The sequence below is a fragment of the Gracilinanus agilis genome, chromosome 5 (assembly GCF_016433145.1).
Source record: "Gracilinanus agilis isolate LMUSP501 chromosome 5, AgileGrace, whole genome shotgun sequence".
Classification (NCBI taxonomy): Eukaryota; Metazoa; Chordata; class Mammalia; order Didelphimorphia; family Didelphidae; genus Gracilinanus; species Gracilinanus agilis.
In genome coordinates this window covers 109,133,778-109,159,091 of record NC_058134.1, presented here as the reverse complement: position 1 = coordinate 109,159,091, position 25,314 = coordinate 109,133,778, and the positions used below count along the sequence as shown (strand labels likewise).

At 35.2% G+C, this 25,314-nt stretch overlaps 1 protein-coding gene across 6 annotated transcripts in view; it reads right to left on the bottom strand.

Moving 5' to 3' along the window:
* The window catches only part of BRAF (B-Raf proto-oncogene, serine/threonine kinase), a 164,654-nt gene that overhangs the window by 60,953 nt on the left and 78,387 nt on the right, over nt 1-25,314 (bottom strand). For 4 of the 6 annotated variants that reach the window (XM_044678545.1, XM_044678546.1, XM_044678549.1 and 1 more), the window contains exons 3-7: nt 16,326-16,589; nt 4,249-4,352; nt 3,059-3,161; nt 1,240-1,388; nt 72-191 (exon numbers count right to left, since the gene is read on the bottom strand). In XM_044678545.1, the coding sequence (XP_044534480.1) occupies nt 72-191; nt 1,240-1,388; nt 3,059-3,161; nt 4,249-4,352; nt 16,326-16,589 (740 nt within the window). Of the gene's footprint in view, nt 1-71; nt 192-1,239; nt 1,389-3,058; nt 3,162-4,239; nt 4,353-16,325; nt 16,590-25,314 lie in introns of all 6 variants that reach the window. The other 2 variants (XM_044678547.1, XM_044678550.1) reach the window with 2 other exon arrangements.

The following is a 25,314-nucleotide window of genomic DNA, read 5'->3' as shown; positions in this document are numbered from 1 at the left end:
AAAAATCTAAAATCTGGACAAAAACCAATTTTGAAATAGCATGTCACTGAACAGCAGTAGTCAAATCATACCCAATAGAATCTGAGGGGGGTGCTGAAGGGGATGATCCCGACGTAAGGGTGGTCTCTCCTAAGGAGGCCTCCTCCTGCGGTATTGGGTGGTGTTCAAAGAACTTGGAGACAAACAGCAAACTGTGAGGCAAAAACAAAAATAAAACAAAGCAAACCTAACTTGTGCAAAACCCAGAAGTTTTAAATACCAGAATATACAGATGTGTTGCCAGAAAATCATGGGCCAAATTTCATATTTAAAAACAAATGTTGAAAGTAATTCAACTGCTTGCCATTTTGTTTAATTAATGTTATTAACTTTTTCATTTACAGCATCATCTCAAAGTTAAGTTCAAAAATTTATTTGTTTGCCAATACAGAGAAAATTCCTGCATATTCAGAAAAAATATACTGGTGACAGTCAAGGAATTAGAATAAAAAGAAACATAGAAACCCTTAATAATTACCCAAAGGGAAAATGTTAGATATAAAAGACATTTAACTTAAGGGTTTAACCCAATCAGAAACCTCTCAAAAATATGAAGTAATTATTTTTAATGTTAGAAATAATAATTTAGTCTAAGTAAAGATTTTTAATTTTACCAGTTCAAATGATTTCAAGGGAAAGGATACAAAGTCAGAATGGGGAATATAAATGTACTTGGGGTATTTAGGATAGGAAAGTAGGCAAATGGAAAATGCAGCATGAGGAATTTTCTCGAGATCAAATCTGAAGCAAGGAATAGGCCTTTTGTAAATATCTGTAAGCATACTTTACAGAAATATACTAAATGACCAATGAATTTTGCTTTTAAATCAATATGGAGGGTGAAAAACGTAATTTCAAAAGTAGATGATAGAACCAGAGAAAGAAGTATCAAAAAGCTTACCAATGAAACAGTGGTTCAATGTGTACAATATATTGTTAGAAGAGTTTTTAATTTTAAAACTCTTATCTTCTAAGAAGAGTACTGAATATAAAACGTTAATTGGATAGCTGGACCAGAATTAGGATGACAAGACAGGCTGGCTATACCAGATTGTTCCAATGGTACTTTTTCTAGGAATGGTTGCTCAAAAACTTTGTTCAACTTTAAACATATATGCATATGATTTGAAATGAAGAAAACTTGTAGAATCTAGAAGGAATCTAAAATTATAAAAAGAAAAGAGACTTTGGATTACTTACTCAAGCTGGTCATAATTAACACACATCAGTGGAACCTCTGTGCTACAGCGTTGGTGAAATTTGTAACCGCATGTCTGACAGCGGAAACCTTGGAAAAGCAGCTTTCGACAAAAGTCACAGAATGCTAAAGTGAAAAATGTCTTCCGTACCTAGAAAATAAAACACCATCACTATTAAAGACAGGATTTTGGAAAACCCAACAAGTACTCCACAAGTAATTAGATATATTTGTTCTTATTTCCTCTCATCCTCAAAGGTAAATTTTTTATTTTTTAAATTCTATGTAAACTTTTATGTAAAAAAGGATCATATTAAGATTCAAACAGATATTTAATAGTATCAATCAACAAACATTTCTTAAGAGTAGCACATAATTTTCTAATGAAAATGAGGATTGCTAATATGTTGAGAAGACAAGATAAATGGCTGAGGAATGTACTATTTATATAAAGACAACAATTACTAACTTAACAAATGACTAGGCAAATTAGAGAAAGAGAATATTCAAGATAACTAAAATGAATTCATAGGCCATTTCTCTATATTTTAAATATCAAGGAGAATTTGTTTCATCAACATATTTACTCTCAGGCACAAAACTTCATCCATGAGTTTAAGAGGACAACACTTCAATATTCTATAAATGTTTTCTCCCCAAATTATTTTTATCTTCTGTGTCATCTTTCTGAGGATATGTATGAATATGAACTGCTTGTTTTAAGTATGAGGCATTTTCTACTGGACTCTGGATAACTGTTTTGTAGAACTTGGCAAAAAGTGGACCCATTTTAGATGTCATCTGGGAAGTAGTGGTTTGTGACTAAGGAGGTCAAAAGAAATTATTGGGTGATATTTACATGTTAAATAGTTTTATAGAATCAACAAAGTTTTTAATGAAGTCGAAAAATGTGGTGAGATAAACTCATCAGATTAATGGGAAAATGCTTGAAAGAATAAGTAGGAAGACTAGTAGGAACAACAGCTCCATCACAAAGATCATCAATCCCAACTATAAGATTTTTTTGAGAAAGATATTCACAAAAGCAAGATCTGTGTTCTAGGCTTACTAAATAACCTGAGTCCCAGTGTCTGTTACTTCAGAGGTCTATTTCCTAGACTTTGTTATTTCTGACTGGAGATGTGTTATCCTAACATGAGAAAGGATAATCCTAATTTTTGGTTACATGCATAACCTTAGCACCGTATTTCATTATTTGCTAAGAGCAAAAGCTATTTAAAAAAGAGAAGTGCCTAGAAGAAGGTTGAAAGGGAAGTGGGAAAATATGCTATAATGTGTCACAATATGCATATTTATGTACATGCAATTGAGAAGAAAGGTATTACAGCAAGAAGCAAAATCAGCAATTAGCATTTCAAAATCTAGTTCATGAAAGAAATGATTAAAGACATATTGAGCACAAAATGCAAATATAGCAGATACACTAAGGATGTCCATCTTAACTGAGTTTTCTTTCAAAGACTAATCCCTTTCACAAAAGCGTGCTTTCTTCTCCCTCCCCTCCCTTTTGATCATCATTTTAGGATATAATGGCTCTTTCAACAAACTAAAAGTAGAAGAGTAAAAATCTAGGAAGGAGGAATACAAAAGAACTATAAAAATAATAATGGAAAACATACAGGACCAAATCCTGAGCTGTTGATCCAAAAAATGTTGAGTTCCACACATGTTGGACTTCAGGTGAATTGCTTAAACCAAAGATGATTTATTTTTTCCCCTCTCCCCAAAAAGACCATTCATAGGAACCTGGAACATATTTTGTGAATGTTTGAACCACTTCAAAAATCAGAAGGTACATACAAAATTGTGTGTCGTTAGGGGAACATTCTCCAAAACTTCTACATGCAGTTCTTCTCCAGTAAGCCAGGAAATATCAGTGTCCCAGCCAATAGGCTTCTTCTCTCTGGAAAATGTACACACAAGTCCTTCTTGGTTATTATACCTGAAAATTCTTTGAATACACTTCATGATGAAGATGTGAAAAGTGGTTACTGGGGGAATAGTGGTATAATTGAAGGAAATTTGGCTCCCTAGTCTTCCACTGTTCGAAATTTGAATGGTAACAAATTGATTTTTAAGTTTACCCCAAATACATGTATCACTCTAGAACAAACATCAGGGTAGAGAGATGTATTCTGTTCTTCCAGTCAGTGTCAGTCAAGACCTACAACAGCAGAGAACAGCTTGTTCCTGGGATCCAAAAATCAGACATATGGATTTTTCTATCCATTCAGAGAAAAGAATGCACACATATTAAGATGTCCTTAAAAGGAGACCTTTATAGGATCTACTAATTTAAGGCCTTTTCAAAATGTTAAGTGGGTGCCTTTTAGAAGAGAGTTCAATTAAAATTAAAAAAAAAATGCAAACACTGGGTAAAAATCATTGATAGTCTGGACACAGATGAAGCATTTTTAAAAAATGTGTAGTAATTATTTCAGTATTCCAGGAATTGTGACTTCCTCAGTGCTGGTGCTCCTTCACCAATAGAGATCAAACTCATACTACCCCTCCTCATTTTAGTAGCTAGTCTTCATGAGTTGCTGTGGCCAAAAAAAAGTCAATACCTAGTGGCCAGCTTTCTGGTGATGAACCTCTCTGAACTTAAGAATCCCATGGACCAAAAATTCACATTCTACAGCTGGGTCTACATCCAGACTCTTTCTAGCATGGGAGGGGGGATTAGTCAAGAGTTTTTGATAAGAGTGGTATATAGCCTTGTAGAGTCACTAGAATAAAACTTGAGAGGAGCAACTTCGTAATTAAAAGAAAAGTTCTACAGTTCAAATTAGTCTACTCTGAAACAGTCACAAGAAACTCTAGTTATAATTATATTTCTGTGATTACAAAGTAAGAAATATTTTTCTGGTTCAGCAAGATTTTTTTGGAGCCATTTTGGAAAAAATTACATAATTTCTTCTAAAATTAAGGTAATTCCTTGAGAGAAACTAAATTTCACAAAGATCTACAACATGCAGTACAAGCCATACCCATCCTGTCTTCTGTACACAGCACAACATTCTGGGATCAGACCTCTCATCATCAATGCCTTCTTTAGACTATCTCGGACTGTCACTCCACATCTTGCTGGTACCTGAAAAGGTAGAAATATAAGGAAAGGATCAGGTAATATTTGTTTTCATATATGCAAAAAGAAATTTCTCCATTTCCACATGACATTTAAAAGGAAGCAATATGATTTTGAAACATATATCCCGTACTTAAATTACCTATATTAACAATGGGTGGAAAAATCTAATCTGAGTATTTTTTTCCTTTATAAATCTGATCAAGGAAAAATAAAAATAATTCAATAATACAAAGGATTCCTGGTGGTGGGACAACAGAAACAGAGACTAGGAAGAAAATAATCAAAACAAAATTAACTAGATAGCTGGACCTGAATTATGATTTACGTGATAAGACAAGAATATCAACAAAACACTGTATCTCAGTACAAAGAATTAAAAAAAAAGTTCTGACATCTTTTGTTATATGCCAAAGACATTTCTTGCACCCTTCTCTACCACAGAACCCTCTCTTAGCCCAAAGAAAAAGTTAAGCAAAAGTAGATGACACAGCAACTATATTTGAAAGTATAAGCAAAGTTCAGCAATCATGCTTTTTTTTTAAAACTCCTTACCTTCTATTTTAAAATCAATACTAAGGGGGCAGCTGAATGGTTCAGTAGATTGAGAGCCAGGCCTAGAGATGGGTGGTACTGGATTCAAATCTGACTTCAGTCGCTTCCTAGCTGTGTGACCCTGGGCAAGTTACTTAACCTCCTTGTCTAGCCTCTACCTCTCTTCTGCCTTAGATCCAATACGCAGTATTGATTCTAAAACGGAAGGTATGGGTTTAAAAAATAAAAATCAATACTAAGAATTAGTTCCAAGGCAGATGAGTGGTAAGGGCTAGGCAATGGGTGTTAGTGACTTTCCCAGGGTCACACAGCTAGACAGCATCTGAGGCCAGATTTGAACCTAGGACCTCCTGTCTTAAAGGCCTGGCTCCCTCTCCACTGAGCCACCTACCTGCCCTAACCATAGACTTCTAAACCCTTCCCTACCAAGAAGAAAGCAATGTATTTCAATATGTTTTCATCCAGCCTTGGTCACTACCTTGATTCTGAGTTTATCTGTGTCTTTGTGCTATTTTTTCATCTACATTACTACAAATAATTTTGTTTATACTAATGTTCTGATTCTGCTTTCTTTGTCTTATTTCAGTACATATAAATCTTTCTAAAATTTCCCCAATATCTCCATACTTGTTTTTTATGGTATAATAGCATTCCATTACTTTGCTATATCACAATCTATTAAATTGTTTTTAAACCAACAGCTATCCAATAGTGTTTCTAGCTCAGGGGTTGGCAATGTATGGCTCTTGAGCCATATTTGGCTATTTTGAGGACCAAATATGGCTCTTTCTGTAGGAGCCAGAAAGTCAATTTTTTTTCAGGCGCTGTTACAGGAGCCGCACTGTGAGCACTGTACGGCTCTCACGAAATTACATTTTAAAAAATGTGGTGTTTATGGCTCTCACAGCCAAAAAGGTTGCCGATCTCTGTTCTAGCTGCTTGCTATCACAAAAAGTGGTGCTATACATGTTTTGGTACCAGTGCAACTTTTTTCTCTCCATCTTTTGTCTTCATAAGGTATATTTTAATGAATAGTATAGCAAAGTCAACAAGTATATATTAGTGATTCTTCTAGTATCCAAATTATTGTCTTGAATGATTAGATCAATTTATGATCCAGTAACAGGGAATTAGTGATCCTGATTTTCTATGGTGATTTTGTCATTTCTGCTGTTACCTTTGCCAATCTGATTTGTACAGTCATCCCTTGCTATATCACGGTTCACTTATCATGGCTTCACTGTATTGTGGGTTTTTTTAAAAAAATCTAATTCTGTATTAAGGAGTTTTTGCTATATCACAGGATTTTGCGGATGAATACTATTCACAATGGTAATGCAATATGCCACTACCGCTTGTGCCAGTTTGCCAACATGAGATGGTACATGGCACACTTTTGGCTGATGGAATGAAAGGTAACCAACCACAGCATTGTGTTCTGTATTCTGGGCGCTGATTGGCTCAGTATTTATAAGTGTGGGAAAGGTTTATAAGAGAGTGGGAAGGGTTTATAAAGCCTTAAAATTATATAATAAAATAAATATAACATTGCTACTTTGTGGATTTTCACCTATCGCAGGGGTCTCTGGAACATAACTTCTGTGATAGGTGAGGGGTTGCTGTATATGTTTATTTTTTTCTTTATCAATTCCTCCTATATCTTAAATAGAAGATCTTTATAATTTATTTGCTGAAGTTTTTTCTTAACTGCTATTTTAAACATAGCTGCAATGATTTTGTTCATTCCAAGCTCTTAAAATGTATATAATTTTCTCTCTGATAATCTCTAAGTGATATTTTATGATTACTTTTAAGAATTCTCTTCCTTGCCACTATGAAAGTTACCTCTCATTCTTTTAATTTGTTTTATCATGTGATATTTCAATTGTGAGACTATTTTCTGCTAAATAATTTTCCAGTGTTCTCCAAAAGTTTTATTGAATAGAGAATCTTTATTTAAATTTCAAATATTTATGTTCTTGGGTTTAATTAATATAAGACAACAGTATTTACTGCTGTTGAATCTTGCATATTTATTATGTCTCACTGTATTACATTTTTCTAAAAAAAAAAATAATACCAATTAATTTGGATGACAACTGCTTTGTAGTATAGTTTGAAAGGTGGTGGTAGCAGTAGAAATGCCAGCCTCACTTCTTATTTGCTTCCCCCTTCCCATTATTTCTCTTGAGATTTTGATCTTTTGTTCTTCTAAATAAATATTATTTTGTTGAGTTCCAAAAATAATCTCTTGTAAGTATGGCTGGTATAAAAATAAACTTGTAAATTAATTTAAGTAATATTTTTTATTTTATTGAGGTAACATATTGGCTAATTACTTAAATCTTTCCTTTAAATTAAAATATGCCTAAATGTTTTTGTTTTTCCTGCACTACCATTGCTTTCTTTTGATTATTTGCAAGGGAGAACTCCATAAAGGAGCAAATCAAATCCATCACTGGTTATGTCTAACAATATATGTCTTATTCTACATCCGCAGTTTGCTTCTGAAAGGAGGGAGCTGTTTCATTGTTAGTCATCTGGAGGTACAACCAGTCAAAGTTCTGATGAATTTCAACATTTATCTTCATATTACTATGGTCAATGTATACATGTATGTTTGCTATACTACAATCTATTCATAAAACACATTTGCCTCTGCAATACTTTATATAAATCCTCCCAAAATTTTCTGACTTCTTCATTTGTCATTTCTTATGGCACAGTAATAATCCTTTACAATTCTACCAGGTGCAATTTCTTCTGCGATTTCCTCAAATAGTGGACAGTCATTTTTTCCTCTAGTTTCTTGCTACTACAAATATCTTGGGATCTATGTGGCAGTTCTGTTTTTCCCTACTTGAAGGCTTATGTCCAATAGTGGTCCAATAATGCTGGGCTTGATGCAGGAGCACTCATTGTCCTAAGTTCAAATCTGGCCTCAGACATTTGCTACATGTGTGACTCTGCACAAGTTACTTTAACCCTGTTTGCCTCAGTTCCTCATCTGTAAAATGAAGCTAGAGAAGGAAATGGCAAACCATTCCAGTATCTTTGTCAAAAACATCCCAAATGGGGTCATGAAGTGTTGGACAAGACTGAATAACTGTGAAAGGGAATTCTTGGTTCACTTTGAGTTCACACTTGTGAAAAGAGAATCCTTTGTTCTCTTTGCCTAGTTGGGGTTAAAACTTTTGACAATAGTTTAAGGACCCCTACTTAGTACCTCACTAGATTGTAAGGACAAGATTAGCTCTCCTTTGTCTACCTTTTGGTTGAATCAACACAAGCTTGAACTAGATGGAGGAGTTCACAAACTACTTAGTGAGTTCACACCTTACTTGATGCTAGGTGAGAAACCAGCAAGATACTTGGAGAGCTCCACCTTTTCCCCCAAACTCAGCCAGAAACTTAAGAGTTCACACACTCAGAAAGGTATGAATCCAAAGGTGACAACTCAGACAATTTGGAAACTGTGATTGGCCCCCATGAAAAGGGTCAGGGACAGGAAACCACCATAAAAGCCATGAAAATCCCTGAGCAGGGAGTCTGGTGAAGGAGGCTAGTAGAGAGTGAACTCTAAGAAGAGAGTCATTCCAGAGTCACTCCAAGAAGTCGGCTTCAAGAAGAAGGTCAGCTCAAAGAAGAAAGTAGGCCTTAGGAGTCACCTTCAGCTCCAGTTATTGAACTTGGGTGAGTGGATAGCTGGTTTTCCCTTCCTGTCTTCTGGAGATAGTTTAATTCTGATTGAAAGTTAACAAGTCCTGGCTGAACCAAGCACTGGAACAATATTTAGTTGGATAGGTTAATGTCTTTTCTATTCTTTTGTACTTTCACTCTTTCTACCTCTTTTATAAATAAAAGATTTATAATTCTCATATATTTAGCCAAACCATTAATTTTAATACAATAATGTCAATGATGATGACGACAAATAGTTCCATTTGGCTTTCTGGAATTGACAAACCAATTCAGTAATCTACCCATAATGCATTAATGTGGCTATCTTTCCAAAGATTTATCATTTTTGTCCTTTTTTAATATTTGCTAATCCAATGGGTATGAGATGAAACTTCAGAGTTGTTTAATTGACATTTCTCTTATTGTTAGTGATTTGAAGCATTATAAAATATAGATACTAATGGTTCTTTATTTTATCTTTTGAAAACTTCCTGTTCCTATCATATGATGGTTTCTCTATAGGAGAATGGCTTTTGGTCTTCTAGTGAGATCATTCATATATATTAGAAAAGATATTTATGTGCAGATAATTGATATGAAGATCTTTTTCTTTACTTGGAAGCTGCAGTTTCTATTTAGTTATATATTTTGTTCAACTCAAAATACAGGTCCTTACCTCCAGGACTAGAATTACAAACATCAGATCTATTGCCATCAAGATGCTGTTTAGGGTTAGGGTATCTGACACCAGGCCTAATTTTTGCTGGCCTTAGTTATAAAATTAAGGCGGTAGCGCCCACTTTGGGAATCACAGTGATGGTGGGTGCTGCAGCAATCCAGGGGGGTGGTGATGGCCACAGGTGCATTTATCTTTCCTATTAATTGCTATTAAAATTTTAAAAATTAATTTCCAGGGGGCTAAGTAATATTTTTTCTGGAAAGGGGGTGGTAGGCCAAAAAAGTTTGGGAACCACTGCTATACCAAGATAAGGTCAAAATGGGTATATGATTTAGATATAAAAAGTGATACCATAAGTAAATCAGGGGAATATGGAATAGTTTACCTGTCAGACCTCTGGAGAAAGGAAGAATTTATGACCAAACAAGAGATAGAAAACATTACAAGATGTAAAGTGAATAATTATGATTATATAAAATTAAAAAGCTTTTGTATAAACAAACTAATGTAACAAAGATTAGAAGGGAAACCACAAATTGGGAAAAAAATTTATAATCATTTTCTCTGAACAAGACCTAATTTCTCAAATTTATGGAGAACTAAGTCAAATTTACAAGAACACAAGTCATTTTCCAATTGACAAGTGGTCAAAGGATATGAACAAGAAGTTTTCAGATGAAGGAATCAAAGCCATCAAAAATCATATAAAAATGTTCTAAATCACTCTTGATTAAAGAAATGCAAATTAAAACAACACTGAGGTACCACCTCACACCTATCATATTGGCCAATATGATAGTAAAGGAAAGTGATAGATGTTGGAGGGGATGTGGCAAAACTGGGACACCAATGCATTGTTGGTGAAGTTATGAACTGATCCAACTATTCTGGAGGGCAATTTGGAACTATGCTCAAAGATCTATAAAGCTGCATACTCTTTGATCTGGTAATACCATTACTGGGTCTGTATCCCAAAGAGATTATAAAAAAAGGGAAAAGACCTCCTTGTTTGAAAATATTTATAGCAGCTCTTTTTGTAGTAGCAAAGTACTGGAAATTGAGGGGATGTCCATCAATTGGGGAATGGCTAAACAAACTGTTACATGTTAGTGATGGAATACTATTGTGCCATAAAAAATGATAAGCAACATAATTTCAGGAAAAAACTGGAAAGATCTGCATGAAATAATGCTGAGTGAAATAAGCATAACTGGGAGAACAGTATATTCAGTAATAGTAATACTGTATGATGATCAACTGTGAAAACTTGGCTATTCTCAGCAATGCAATGATCTGGGATAGTCCTGAAAAATTTATGATGGGGAATGCTATTCACCTCCAGAGAAATAACTGTTGGAGTTGGATGGATGTAGATTAAAGCATACTATTTTTCATATCAGTGTATTTACAGTTTTATTTTGGGTTTTGATTACATGAGTATGCTCTTACAATAATGACCAATATAGAAGTGTTTTGCATAAAAGTAAAAAGAAAAAAAGAAAAAGAAAAAAATGATTGATATCTGTGTCTAAATGACCAAAGAGGTAGAACAAATGAACCAAGTAATATAGAAATTCTTAATATAAATGAGACCAGAAAGCAAAATAAAGTTGCAACTGAATGAAAAGATGGGCAACATTCTTTTCTGAGGAGCAGATGGCAAACAAGCCTCAGTGCCCCTAGCTTCCCCTTAGGTATACTGAGCTATATAATAATCCATTTGCCACTCAGTACTACCCTTATGGCTAGTGAACTCCCACCACCAAAGCTCATCTGGCTTTATCCACTTTTTCTACCACCTCAAAGTAAAATCTTTTCATACTTGCCAAAAACAAAAACAACTTCTCTCCCTGTATTATTTAATCACCAGCTATCTAGAAAGAAATTATCCCCACTTTCCATCTCCAACTATGTCATCGCCATTCTCTTTAACCCATCCCTGCTCATGTCCCAGTACAATTCCATGTACTTCCTGTTCTCTGGTATTCCAATTTCAAAATAATAGACAAACTTTCCTCCACTCTGGACCTCTTTCTTTTATATTTCTTCCAACTCTCTGCTCTCCCTGATAACTGGCTTCCCCCAGATGACAATGCATCTCTGCCATCCTCTTTAACACTGGCTATACCTATACTAATACCTCCTAACAATGTTATGGCACTGATCCTAGACAGAGGAAGAATATGACTTACCTTCCACTGTCTCTTCCTGATTTTTCCTTTACCACTATCACTGAGAAAACTCTCCATTTCTGAAGCTTACTCTTCTTCCAATAAAGATTTTTGTTACTGTTATATCCTGGTTCCATTCTTCAATATTTGGCTTGCTATTTTTCTTTCCTGCTCAATTTCTATCTTTACACTAAGGGAATTTAAAATTCATATAGAAGCCCCCGACCACCATTAACCCTAAGATTCCTCAATTTCACCAAATTCTAATACCTCTTTCTCCATTCAACCATAACCATATTCAGGTCATACTTGGATCTCATTCACAAGTGTCTCAATTCCATGATGAAAAATTCTGACACCTCCATATCTGATGATGACCTCCTATCATTCCATCTCTTCCCTATGCCTTGTTCCTCCTAAACTTATTTTTTGTTGACATTGAGACTTCAATTCATTTACCCTGCAGTACTTTCTTAAGCCATTACTTCTGCATTGACTTCTTTTCTTCCTACTTCTGACCCCATAATTAAACAATTCAACTTTACATTGTCCTCAAGTCTTAAATTCTTTGAATTCTTGTCACATCTCAGCCCTAAAGAACTCATACCACCCACCATCTCTGCTCCTACTTAATCAAATACTCCTGAAGAGATCTGGAGGCAATCATAGAACTATGCTGAATGGCTACACTACAAATTTATGTTATTTAACTTCAACTGGGCCCCCCACTGCAAGGTAATCCTGTTATTTTTTCCTCATTAATTTTCTTCTCTCATTCCCCACAGTAGTTTTTCCAAACTTTCACTTCAATTCTCCTATACCTCTCCTTCTCTGGGGTCTCTCTCTTCCTTTCCTCTCAGCTCTCTCCCTCCCTCTCCTTTCAAGCAATGGGTAGTGACAGAGAAAGGTTTAATTGGTATTAGGTGCCATGCGTTTTATCCATAGGCAATTAAGACAACTGACAACTGTTGTTGTAGTCATGTCTGTTTCTTTGTGATCCCATGGACCATAATGTCTATGGGGGTTTCTTGGCAAATGGATGTCAAAGGAGTTAAAGTTTGAGGAAGACTTCTTCAAAGAGATAGGATTTTAGTTGAGACTTTAAGGAAGCCAAGGAGGTCAGGAGTCGAGAGTGGAAAGAGAACAGTACAGGCATGGGGGATAGCCAGAAAGAACCAAGAGATGGAAATAGTTAGGAGGCCAGTATTACTAAATCAAAGAATACCTATCTGGGAGTAACATGTGAGAAGACTGGAAAGGTGGAAGAGGGGTAGGTTATAAAGGGTTTAAGAGCAAGGAAAGTCTTTTGTATTTGCTCCTGGAGGCAATAGGAAGCCACCGGGGTTTACTAAGTGATGTAATTAGACTTGTATTTTAGGAAAGACACTTCAGTGGCTGAATGGAGGCTGGATTGGAGTGGGGGAAAAGACTTGAAGCAGGCAGGCCCACCAATAGACTATTGTAATAATCAAGTTGTGACATGATGAGGGCCTACAATAGAGTGGTGGCAGTGTTATGAGAACATAGCAGAAAAGGAATCAAGATAAAGAAAAAGAAGGAAGAATAATCAATAAGTGTTTATTTAAACAAAGGCACAGAGACAGGAGATGGCCATGGTTGGATTTTAAAGTGTTAGAGTTTTAACAGTATGTAAGAAGTCTGAAAAGTAAGGAGTCAGATTATGAAGAGCTGAAAAATTATATTCTGATTTTGGAATAAATAATAGGGAGCCACTGCAACTATTTTAAGCAAGAGGGTAATATGAACAGGAGAGAAGCATGGAGAAAGGGAACCTTTTCCTGTAAGACAGAAAAGGAAGTAATAAAGTATCTAAATATGAGAAAGAGGAGAGAAGGAAGATTACTAAGGCTTAGCCCCCTCCCTTGAAAAGGGATAACCTGCTCCTTAGCCTTTTTTTTTTGGGGGGGGGTATACTATTAAGTATCTAAATTAGGTTCATGTTCAGAAGCCCATTTGACCCACAGACAGACTTTTCTCTATGGGTGAAATGATGCTTCGCCTGCCTTTAATGACAGCTGAAATAAAACTTGTACTCTTAATTTAAAAGTTTTTTACTTTGTGCTTTTCTCATCTTCCCTTTCTATCTGCTCAAGTTCTTTCCTTTAAGTTATCACCACTTTTGCAAAGTCTTCTCAATTTCTGCTGATTAAAAATGATTTTTCCATCCTCAAATTTCCCACCACATATTGTTTCATCCATCACATTTATTACAATCTACCTGTATTATAGTTTTTTGAGTATATAGTATCTTTTTTTATTTCCTTCAGGCTATAAGGTTTCTGAGGGACATAACTGCTTTATTTCATCTTTGGATCACTACAACTTTGCCTAGTATTATACACATTTTTATTTTTAATGACTTGTGATTTCTAAAATTCGATTTTATTTTATTTTTAGCTCCAAATTCTCTCTTCCACTTGCCCCTCCATCCACTCACTAAAAAGGCAAGAAAAATAAAACTTGTTACCAATATGTACAGCCAACTAAAACAAATTCTCATATTAGCAATATTCAGAAAGAGATAAAAAAAAGATGCTTCAATCTGCATTCTGAGTCCATTAGATATTTATGTGGGGGTGGACAGCATCTTTCTTCATGAGTCCTTTATAATAATGGTTGATCATCAGGTTGATCCTCTCCTGAATCATTGCCTTATCATAGCAGAAGAGCTTGTGCAACTCAATGAAACTATGAGTTATGCCATGCAGGGTTACCTAAGACAGGACATAGTGAAGGCAAACCATTCTAACATCTTTGACAAGAAAACTCTGTGGACAGTATTAAAATGCTAAAAAATCTGGCCCTCCAGGTCATAAAGAGTCAAACACAACTGAATGACTGAATAATAATTATGCTGATCAGAATTCCTAAGGCTTTCAAAGTTGTTTATCTTTACAATAGCATTATTGTTAAAATGTTATCTTGATCTTGCATACTTCATTTTTCATCAGTTCATATAAGTCTTCCCAGGTTTTCCGGAAATTCTTTTTCATCATTTCCTGCAGCAGCTGAGTATTCCACCATCTTCATATACTATAACTTGTTCAGCCATTCCACTTATACATGGGCACTCACTTAGTTTCCAATTCTTTGCCACCACAAAAAGAGTTATTATAAACATTTTTGTATATCTGAGTCCTTTTTTTCTTCTTTTGATCTCTTTGGAGTATGGACCTATTAACAGTATTGTTTGGGTTAAAAGGCATGTGTAGTTTAAAGTTTTGGGGGCACAGTTATAAATTGTTTTCTGGAACAGCTGGATCAGTTCACAACTCTATTGAAAGTCCATGAAAGTACCTGCTTTTCCCATAGCCCCTCCAGTATTTGTCATTTCCTTTTCTGTCAACTTTGTCAATGACTTGTGATTCCATAAATATTGGTGTGCCATAATCACCTCTACCATCAATATAGAATTTTATGACTTAAAATAAGAATTTTATTTTTGCTGTGGCCAAAAATTTGATATGGTGATGAGTCTCTCAGCTCAAGATAGTACTATTAGGAAAATCCAAGTCTCTTAATTCTTTTCCTTATCTTTTTATCTTTTATCCTTATCCTTTCTGGCTATTTCACTACCCAATATCATATCCATTATGAATGAAGAAAGTTAAAGAGAAATCAGGTACTTCCATTTTGTTGCTATCTAGACATTCTGATAAAAAGGTATATTTCACAGGGAATTGAAACAAAAATTTAAATGATGGTTTGAGGAATAGACTATCTTGAGCTGAGAGACTCATTACCATATCAAATTTTTGGCCACAGCAAAAATAAAATTCTTATTTTAAGTCATAAAATTCTATATTGATGGTAGAGGTGATTATGACATACCAATATTTATGGAATCACAAGTTATTCAATGTTTTCCATTTTTATAGATTCTGAATGGTTGTTTTTACAAAAGAGTTATGGGAAGCTATGAGCAAAAATCACATGGGAGGGGGCAGCTGGGTAGCTCAGTGGATTGAGAGCCAGGCCTAGAGACAGGAGGTCCTAGGTTCAAATCCAGCCTCAGACACTTCCCAGCTGTGTGACCCTGGGCAAGTCACTTGACCCCCATTGCCTACCCTTACCAATCTTCCACCTATAAGTCAATACACAAAAGTTAAGGGTTTAAAATAAAAATAAAAAAAAATCACATGGGATAAGAAGCCATGTTTGTATCCACATTGACCCATTGATATAATAAAAAAAACTTTCCAAACTAAACTAATAATGCTTTGGGGAAATGGCTTTAAACTAAATTGTAAAAAGAGAGTATCAAATATAAGGTTTTGATCATATCACTTTTTTTTTTTTTAACCCTTGTACTTCGGTGTATTGTCTCATAGGTGGAAGATTGGTAAGGGTGGACAATGGGGGTCAAGTGACTTGCCCAGGGTCACACAGCTGGGATAGTGGCTGAGGCCGGGTTTGAACCTAGGACCTCCTGTCTCTAGGCCTGACTCTCGATCATATCACTTTTACTACAATTAGGTCACTAATTATCAGATCCTTAGAGATGACACTGAAGATGACAACACAAATTGCTACTCATGTTTTAAAAAATGTTGCATTTCAGCACCAATGAATTATATTCATATTATCACTAACCAGCACAACCTTTTTTGCAAGTTATCATATTGGTTCAAATGTAGATCATATCCAAACTTAATAAGTTATTTTTTAAATGAAAAAAAAAACAGGTATGCACTGAAATATAACACTGATTATAAGGCTGCATTTAAGTTTTATACAAGATAGGTTTGGGGAAAATATGCAGTCTATATTTTGACTAATACAATTAATATATTGTAGTTTCTACACTTGCTCTTTCTAAAAAATACAAAGTAGATAGAGTAGGGAAGATGAAGATATACAAAGTTTACTTACCACAGTCCTTTGTTTGTTGGGAAGGAAGACTCTAACAATTGGTTTCTGCGGTGACTTAGGGTTGCTTCTTGACACATCTGTGGGATTCTGAAAAACTGCAAGAGATGAAGGTGCCACTGAAAGGCTAGAAGAGGAAGATGATGTAACTGTGTCTGTTGAAGCTGAGCTAGAAACAGAAAAATCAGTTCCATTCCCCATGGACTCTAATAATTGTTGTTCACGTTGTTGAAGTGCATCTAGCTTGCTGGTATATTCTTCATAGGCCTACAAAAAAAAAGGTAGAATTAAATATTTAATCTGGAATCTGTACTGGTCATACAAAAGAGGTCTTAAGTTTAAAGGTTCTGATCACAGCACATTTACCGAAATTAGGTTGAAGATTAGTTTAGTAATTAGATCAAAAAATGTCAGATTATCCTCAGAATACAAGAAATTAGAAAACAGATTCATGATATATTTTTTACTTTAGATCAATAATCTTTTGGTTATAGAATCTACATTAATCCTGAAAAACCTCTTAATTTTCTTGGGTTCAACTATCATCTTTATTGCCAACTGTCACACATTTCCATCCAGATATCGAATACACATTAACTATGTCTAAGAAACCCTCAGCATACACATCTTCCTTCCCTATCCCCTCAAACTCCCTTCTTCTGAACTTCCCTTTTTATGCTGTGGACAATACCATCCTTTTAATCAATTAGGTTTATAACCTTCAAGTCTTACTCAACTCCTCATTCTCCATCCCTTTCTATAACTAATCAGTTGCCATATTGTTGATTCTATTTCCAAAACATGTGTGCATTCTAATAGACACTTTCACTCTTTCCCCTAGTCTGGAACTTCCTTGTTACCATCATCTTAGATTATTACCGTAATTTCCGTAATTTCAGTCTCTCCCCTCTCCAATCTATACTACATATACCAGCTGGGAGGACTTGCCAAAATGATATTCTTAAACCATAGATCTCACCACTATGTTACTTTTAATTTATCTGTGTCGATAAATTCCTTGAAGACTGGGACTATTTTCCTGTTCCCCCCACCACCACCAAATATGGGGAAAAACAAAAAGCCTAGCATGACCTGGCATGTTCTCAAATGAATTTATTAACATGGACAATCTCTCCAAAAATCCTAGTTATAACCCATCTAGGCCTGCCCAGCCTATCTTACCCATGATTTCCTTTAATTTCAACAGAACTATCCAACTCAATATGGTAGTGGCCTTTCTTTCTCTAAACAGCATTAGAATTTTATTGGAATATAACAGCTGTTTACCGATTATTCTTCATTATCACCACATGACAATTCCACCTTTTTTGATTATACATTTCTTTGATGATATCCATTACTCCATTTCTTCTTCATAGTTACCAAGGTTTGCAATCTCAAGAGTCAGACTCAACTCTTCACTCTTCCTCATAACCTCATTTCCAAACAGTTATAAGTCTTCTTGAGTCTACATATACAACATCTCTTTCAATGTTTCCAGTAATTTCTTCTGCAATTCATCGTCCACAGAGCTGCTAAAGTGATAATCCTAAAACATGGATCTGACCATGTCCCTCAGCTGTTCAAAAAACAGATTCTCTAATGTCTCTAAGATAAAATACTCAGTCTTTGTAATCTGGCTTCAGCTAACCTCTATTGATTACATTTTATTGCCTTGTATGCATTCTAAATTCCAGCCAAATCCAAGTTTGAATTTATTCACTGTAATTAACATTACATTTCTTTATCTCTGCCTTTGCACAAGCCAGCCCCCATATCTGGCACAGACTTCTTTTTCTCCTCTATCCCTTAAAGTTCTAGGTTTTATCACAGTTCAACTCAAGTTTTGGAACAATGGACATAAAGACAATTGAGACAATTTCCAATCCCCCAGATCCTAGTCTCTACCCCAAAGTACTTTTAAATTACAATGTGTCTGTGTGTGTGTGTGTATGTATGTAGGAGTGGGTGTGCATGAGCTTGCATACACATGTAGTTATATGAAATTTAGGTTTATGTGTACACTTAGCTCTAGTTTTTTAAAAGTTCCTGAAGGGCAGGGGTTGTTTTGCTTTGTTTGTTTGTTTGTTTTTTCCTCCCATACATAACACTGGAGCAGTGTCTGGCACATTTTAAGTACTTAATCAGTGCTTCCTAATAGCCCTTTATTATCTGTTACATACTGTTCACACTCACCATGCATCACTTCATTATCCTTTAAGTGATACTCTTTTTTTGCTGTTTGGAAATTGTTGTGTTCCATGACTTAAACCAATACAACATACTGGCTGAATTTTGATAACAAAAAGACAGGGCTTCTTTTTCCCCAGGGAGAAATGTGAGGTCATTAAAGAAACTTCACAATTTCTCTAAAACTATTTAGCCTGCTTACCTCATCCTGTTTAATGTTGGGCCCAAATTATAATCTACTTCCACTAACTTTTCAAAATATAACTAACAATGTCTGAGCTCTATATAGGATATCCATCCAAATGTCATAGTTTATATTTAAAGTATTAATTCATTTGGTTTTTCCTATGTTGGTGATTAAGTCAAATTCTTTTAAGTGTTTACAAATTTCATTCAGGACCCTCTGCAATGTTCTAGAGTTTGACAGAAATATCATGGTGTCATCTCCAAACAAAAGGTTGAAGAAGACTATCTACAGGGAAACCCTTTTCAACGTGAACTCATTAGAGATTGTCTACAATAATGGCAAATACCTTGGGCAATCATATTATGTTTCCATTTAATATGGCACTTTACATTAATGACTAAATGGTCATTCTCTGTTAATTTGGGAATTTGGGGATGTAAGTTGGGATGCAGTTTGTCTAGACTTAATGATAAATCAAGCTAAGTCTATTCTTATTATCTTTTTCATTCATCTTAGGTTTCAATTCCTTATTAGTTATTTTTGTTCTGTGCTCTCTGATCTAATATTCTTTCTCCTTTGTCCTTGGCAGAGCTGTGAGAAGGAAAACAGGATTCCAACAACTTTGCCTTCTCCGATAGGACTTCTCATCATCCCATTCACCCTGATTAGCTGAGTGCTATCCACCAATTTCTCTTTGATTTCTAAATATCTTCTTAACATGATTATACATTTTAACAGGCAGGGCAGTGTAATGGAAAGAATGTTTGACTTTTAAGTTAACTAGGGACCTGGGTTTAAATCTCATCTCTGACATTTACTAGCTGAGTTGCCATGGATAAATAACAACCTGTCTGAGCCTCTATTTCCTTATCTGTAAAATAGGGATACTACCTGTAGTATCTCATAGAACTATGCAAGCATGTCTAGGAAATGCTCTCTAAACTTTAAACCTCTCAATATCATCTGTTATTATTACACACAGTGTCTGGCACATAGTAGGTACACAACAAATCCTTATTATCTGATTACTAATCTACAGAGTTACTCCCTTTATCCCATCATTTTAAACTATCCTGTTATTTTGAACGCAGTATATGCTTCCAGAACCATAATTCTGGGATGGATTCCATCCTACCAAGTCTTAGAAATATTCATGAAGACAAAGTTGCCTTCTTATGTAAACATTTCTACTTTACTTTACTTGTTACCCATGCTTTGTGAATCTTTGTATACATGGATATGTATATATATATTTGATAACATGTCTGTTTTCAATTTCATCTCCTGGGATTTGCTAGGATTTTTCATTGTTATTCATCTCTCTTCATTGTGCTGCCTCTCTCCCATAATGAGTTGGTGAATACATATGTATGTGTATATACAGTTTTCCCCCTTTCCCTTCCTTTTCAATTTAAGGATCTTTGGTTGATATTTGCAAGATTTCAGAAAAATACATTCTTAGCACCCTTTGTGATATGCATTCTGTCCCCTCCATCTATAATACCAAGAAGGTAATTGACAGGTCTCAAAACCATTCGTGAGTTAGGAGAATGACTACCCTAAACATGAATGGGTAGATGAAAACAATTTGCTCAATGAACATTAAGGCAGCTAAAACAGGCACTCAGAAGTGCTTAGAGTTTGGTCTGACACTGAAGATGCCTAGACTATTCACTATATCTCAGGCCATCACCACAATTGTCCTGACTTTTGTCTTATCACTGGACTTCAATGACAAGAGAGTAAGTCTGACAACTTTGTGCAACTCTGCCTAACTTAAGTCCAATTCATGCACAAGTTAAGACATCACCCTGTAATATCACTGGATCTCTTTAAAAAACGAAGGATAAATAAACACTCCCACCACCAAGAATTTATGATGTCTTGACTTTAAATCATGGTCCAGAAATAGTCCCTACTTCAGAAACTACCTTCTTAACCAGCTGTTCAGACTTCCCTCTATTGTGGAACCCTTGTTTTAACATGGCAGCACATAAGAGACATTAAGTTTGCATGTAAACTTTAGCAATTTTGAGGATTCTTCTGATAATATAATTTTTGTTCTTGTCAATCCTGAAAATTTGGTAGTGGTCTTCCAATTTATTCAACCAAAAAATAGGTGCCTAAGTGGATAGCATGCTGTGCCTGGAATCTAGAAGATCTAAGACACTTATAAGCATATGATCCTAAACAAGTCACTTACACTCTTTCTGCCTAAATTTCCTCACCTGTAAAATGGATATAATCAAAGCACCAACCTCCCAGGGTTGTTGTCAGGATAACATAAAATAACAATTGTAACATGCTTAATAAATCCTGATTCTTTCTTTTATTCTTTCCTTTATTTCTTCCTCCCTCTTCTGATCTTTCTCTGATCTTTACTTGTTGTAATCTAACAATACTAGTGGATCCATGTCCTTTCTTGAAAAATTAGCAGTTCTTTTAGCAAAACTGGAGAGGACAGTTCCCTTTTCTTTAGTAAGGGCACATGTCTATTTTATAGCTATAAATATTAAATGGTCCTTTCCTTTTCATCTTAGCCACATCTTCCTCCTGTTATGCTACAGATCAGAAATAGCCCCAGGATCTTCAGAACATTTTTCTTCTCTCTTTTTAAGTACTTTAACATTCTCTTCTAGGATAAAAACAAGACTGCACTTTGATCATGGATAACAATTAGTTGGCCATGGCAGAAAAACAAACATTTTTAAGTATATGAAAGTCAGTAAATATTTCTCCCTGCTCTTTTATCCTTTATAGAAGCAAAATCTGTGTCCTGTGTTGTTCTTATGTTCAACTGGTGAAGTGCTGTGGGTCATTGTAAGCCAGGTAATAGAGAAGGTATTGAGAAGCACATTTTAATCAGTGGATCTTCTTAAATCCAGTTTTAGGCTGGTTATGATCTTAAGCCACATTGATTTCAGTGGCACATCTGAATGAGAAGCTAGGGTCACCATTTATATGATATTTTCACATCAATCAGCAATAGGATCTCATTCACTAATGGGCATAGAATAAACTGTTCTATTGCAACTCCATACTACATTTTAGAAAGGTTATAAAAATGGTTTTAAGTTTTCATCCGACAAATGCTATCTCATTTGAGGAATTTAACCTATTTTAACCTATTCTGGCACTCCATTCAACAAAATATAACATCTTCAAAGCTGATTGATTTCATCCTTCTTCAGTATATCCTGGTAGAGCTCTGCACCTTACCCAACTCCTTGTAGAAAATGAAGCTCTTCCCAGTAAGGGAAATAGGGTAGCAGGATGAGTGAAGTAGTAGAAGGATGGTAATAAGGAGGGAGCTGATAAAAGAAACTGGGTACAGAGAGCTGGAGGAGAGTGAGGGAGGGACAAAGAAGAGAAAGAAGAGAGGAGAAAAAGAGTAAGGAAGAAGGGCGAGGAAAGAAAAGGAGAGGGAGAAGATGGTACCTTGAAGGAGAAAGAAAGAAAAATGGAGAAAAGGGAAAGAAAAAAGAAATAAGGGAAATTAATATTGGAGAGAAGGAACAAAAGTAGAAAGAACTTAAAGATGAGGTAGTTAAATGGCTCAAAAGTTTGAAAGCCAGGTCTAGAGATAGGAGGTCATGAGCTTAAATCTGGCCTCAGACATTTCCAACCGCGTAACCCTAGGGAAGTCACAACGCTATTGCCTAGCCCTTACTGTTCTTCTGTCTTGGAATCAATAAGCAGTAATGATTCTAAGATAGAAAGTAAGGGTTAAAAAAAAGAGAGAAAGAACTAGAAAGGAAGGAAAGGTAAGAAATAAAGAGGGAAGGATTAGAGCAGTCAAAGGTAAAGGGAGGAAAATGGATGGAGAGAGAGTAAGAAGGTATAGAAAAGAGTATCATCAAATACTAGATAAAATTCCTTTTAAGATTATTTATTTTCCATAAAATTCTGAAAATTTTTTATGTTTTTATGAGGAATGGCACCATAATGTAGTGAATAGAGAGCTGACCGTGAAAAAAAAGGGTAGGGTTCAAGTCAATCTGTCATACAGACTAATCCTGTGACCAGGGACAAGTCATCTAACTTTTCAGTGCCCTGAGTAACTATTTAATTCATGCTGAACATTTATTAAGCCCCTATGTATAAGATTTTAATATTATAAATGACAAATGAATTGTAGATATAAATTAGTATAAATTTTTCGAATATTGAGTTTCCTATACTGATTCAGTCCTAGGTCTAGATTTTTTCCTTTCTTGCCCTTTATACAAAAAAAAAAAATGAAATAGCTATTTGTCAATTATTAAATAAACCTCAAAGTATTTTTTGATTTTCAAAACCTGCCTTGTTTGTGTAATGTTCTACTTCAAGGATCCCTATGTGAAGTTTGCATTTAGTTTTTTGTTTTTGTTTTTTTAATTTTGCAACTTTTTTCTCAACAAGTCAAAAAACAGAATCTTGCTGGGTTAAAGGGAGAGTATATACACTGAAAATTTTTAAAAGACCATTTATAGTGTTAACTAACATCAGGAATTAGTTTCTCTCCTTTTAAAATCTTTGTTACATGAGAAAGTTTACTGGGTGGTAAAAGATACGATACTCAGAAATAAATGGGAAGGAAAAACAAAAGTGTCAATCATAAGTGGTATCAATAAGAAAAAGTAGGAACAATTTAAGAACTATTTACTTTCTTGTTGGACCCTTTGAGACTACTGTGAACAGGATAGCAATAATTGTAAAAACTATGGTTGGGATTACAGTCTGACAGCAGGGCAATATAATTTGATAGTTCTGCCAAGTATTAGCTACATGACCTCAGGCAAATCACTGAGCTTCTCTAGAAACTGATTTCCTCATCTATAAAATTATGACACATAAGACTCATGCTGGTTCTGCAACCAGTTTATTAATTATAGTATTTGCTGATAATTAATTACATAATTAATCACTAAGTAATGGAAAAGGCCAAGACTGAGTCCAGGGCTAATGTTTCCATTTCAGATGTGGATGGATCTTTGTTATGGGTATGACTTCCGAAACATATGGGATAACAACCTTATTCATTCCTTTATATTATTAGGTTGTTAAAAATTTGTGCCCCATATGATAGGATTAAGGATCTTAAAATGTTTCAGTTCTACTGAAACTAACATTTAAAAACCTACCCTTTTCTCTAAATTCTCCAAAGAGCTATACTTATTTCTCCCATACTCTGGAAATGTTTTCTCATTTAGAGCTATAGAAACTTATCCTCTCCCCAGTTCTCTTAAGTTCAACAATGGAATTTTAGAAATGGAAGGGTCCATCGAGATGGCATAGTACAGTGTGATCATTTTACAGACAAAGAAACTGAGATGCAGAGAAAGTGAGGTACTCTGTTTAGGATGGTTACACAACTGGCTAGTGAAGATCTGAAATGTGAACATAGGTCTCCTGATTACCACTCCTGTTGGTTTCTGAACTTTAGACTATGGCTCTTTCCTCTTAATGCCAAATTCCCCAATGAATCTAGTGGGTAGGGATGTTCTTTGTAAATTGAGAGCAACGATAGTATATACACCAAGTGGAGATATTTCTTTGAAACTCCAGAAGAATCCCTAAACCTTTTCCCTGTATTATTCCTGGATACAATAGTCAGAGGGGGGAGGAAATAACATCTATCAGATATTAAATGATATTCCAGAAGGCTTATGGGCTACAGATTCTACAGATGTAGGTTTATTAGAATCAGCAACCCCTGTTAACTTACTAAAGGAGGTCTACCACCATGCATCCCACAATAACCACTTAGTAAAAAGGCCATTGATGGGATCACTCCAACAATAAACTCGTTATTGCAGCAAGAAATAACAATATTGGGGCAGCTAGGTAGCTCAGTGGATTGAAAGTCAGGCCTAGAGATGGGAGGTCCTGGGTTCAAATCTGGCCTCAGACACTTCCCAGCTATGTGACCCTGGGCAAGTCATTTGACACCCATTGCCTTCTCTTCTACCTTGGAGCCAATATACAATATTGACTTCAAGATGGAAGGTAAGGGCTTAAAAAATAAAAAAAATAATAAAAAAAGAAATAATATCATGCATCTCTGAATATAACACCCCTATTTTACCTGTTAAGAAACCCAACCTAGATGCTGAAGGATGAATAGTCTATTGATTCGTTCAAGATTTAATCTTACCAAGTTGTACCAAGTCCTGCTACCATCATTTCATCTATCCCAAGTCAAGTAAAATATTTTACTGTGGTTGATTTATGTTCTGCTTTTTTTTTTCTCAGTACCAATATACAAAGATTCACAGAAGATATTTGCATTCATGTGGTAGGGAAATCAATATTTCTGGTCCTGTTTGCCACAGAGATTCTGTGAAAGTCCTTTACTGTTTTTCCAAATCTTAAAACAAAGATTTGAAAAATATCCAGTTCAAGGACAGTAAACTCATTCACTTTGTAGATGACCTACTTCTAGCATCACCATCTGCAAAAGTGTGTTTGCGTGATAGTAAATATCTTTTGTGTGAGCTCTACAAGAGAGGACACAAAATATCAAAGCTAAATTTCAATGGTGTCTTTCTCACATAGAATAGAATTCTGGGAAGATGGCAGCAAAGAAGCAGTGAGGCTCCAGACCTCTGTAAACTCTTCACCACCAATCAAGGA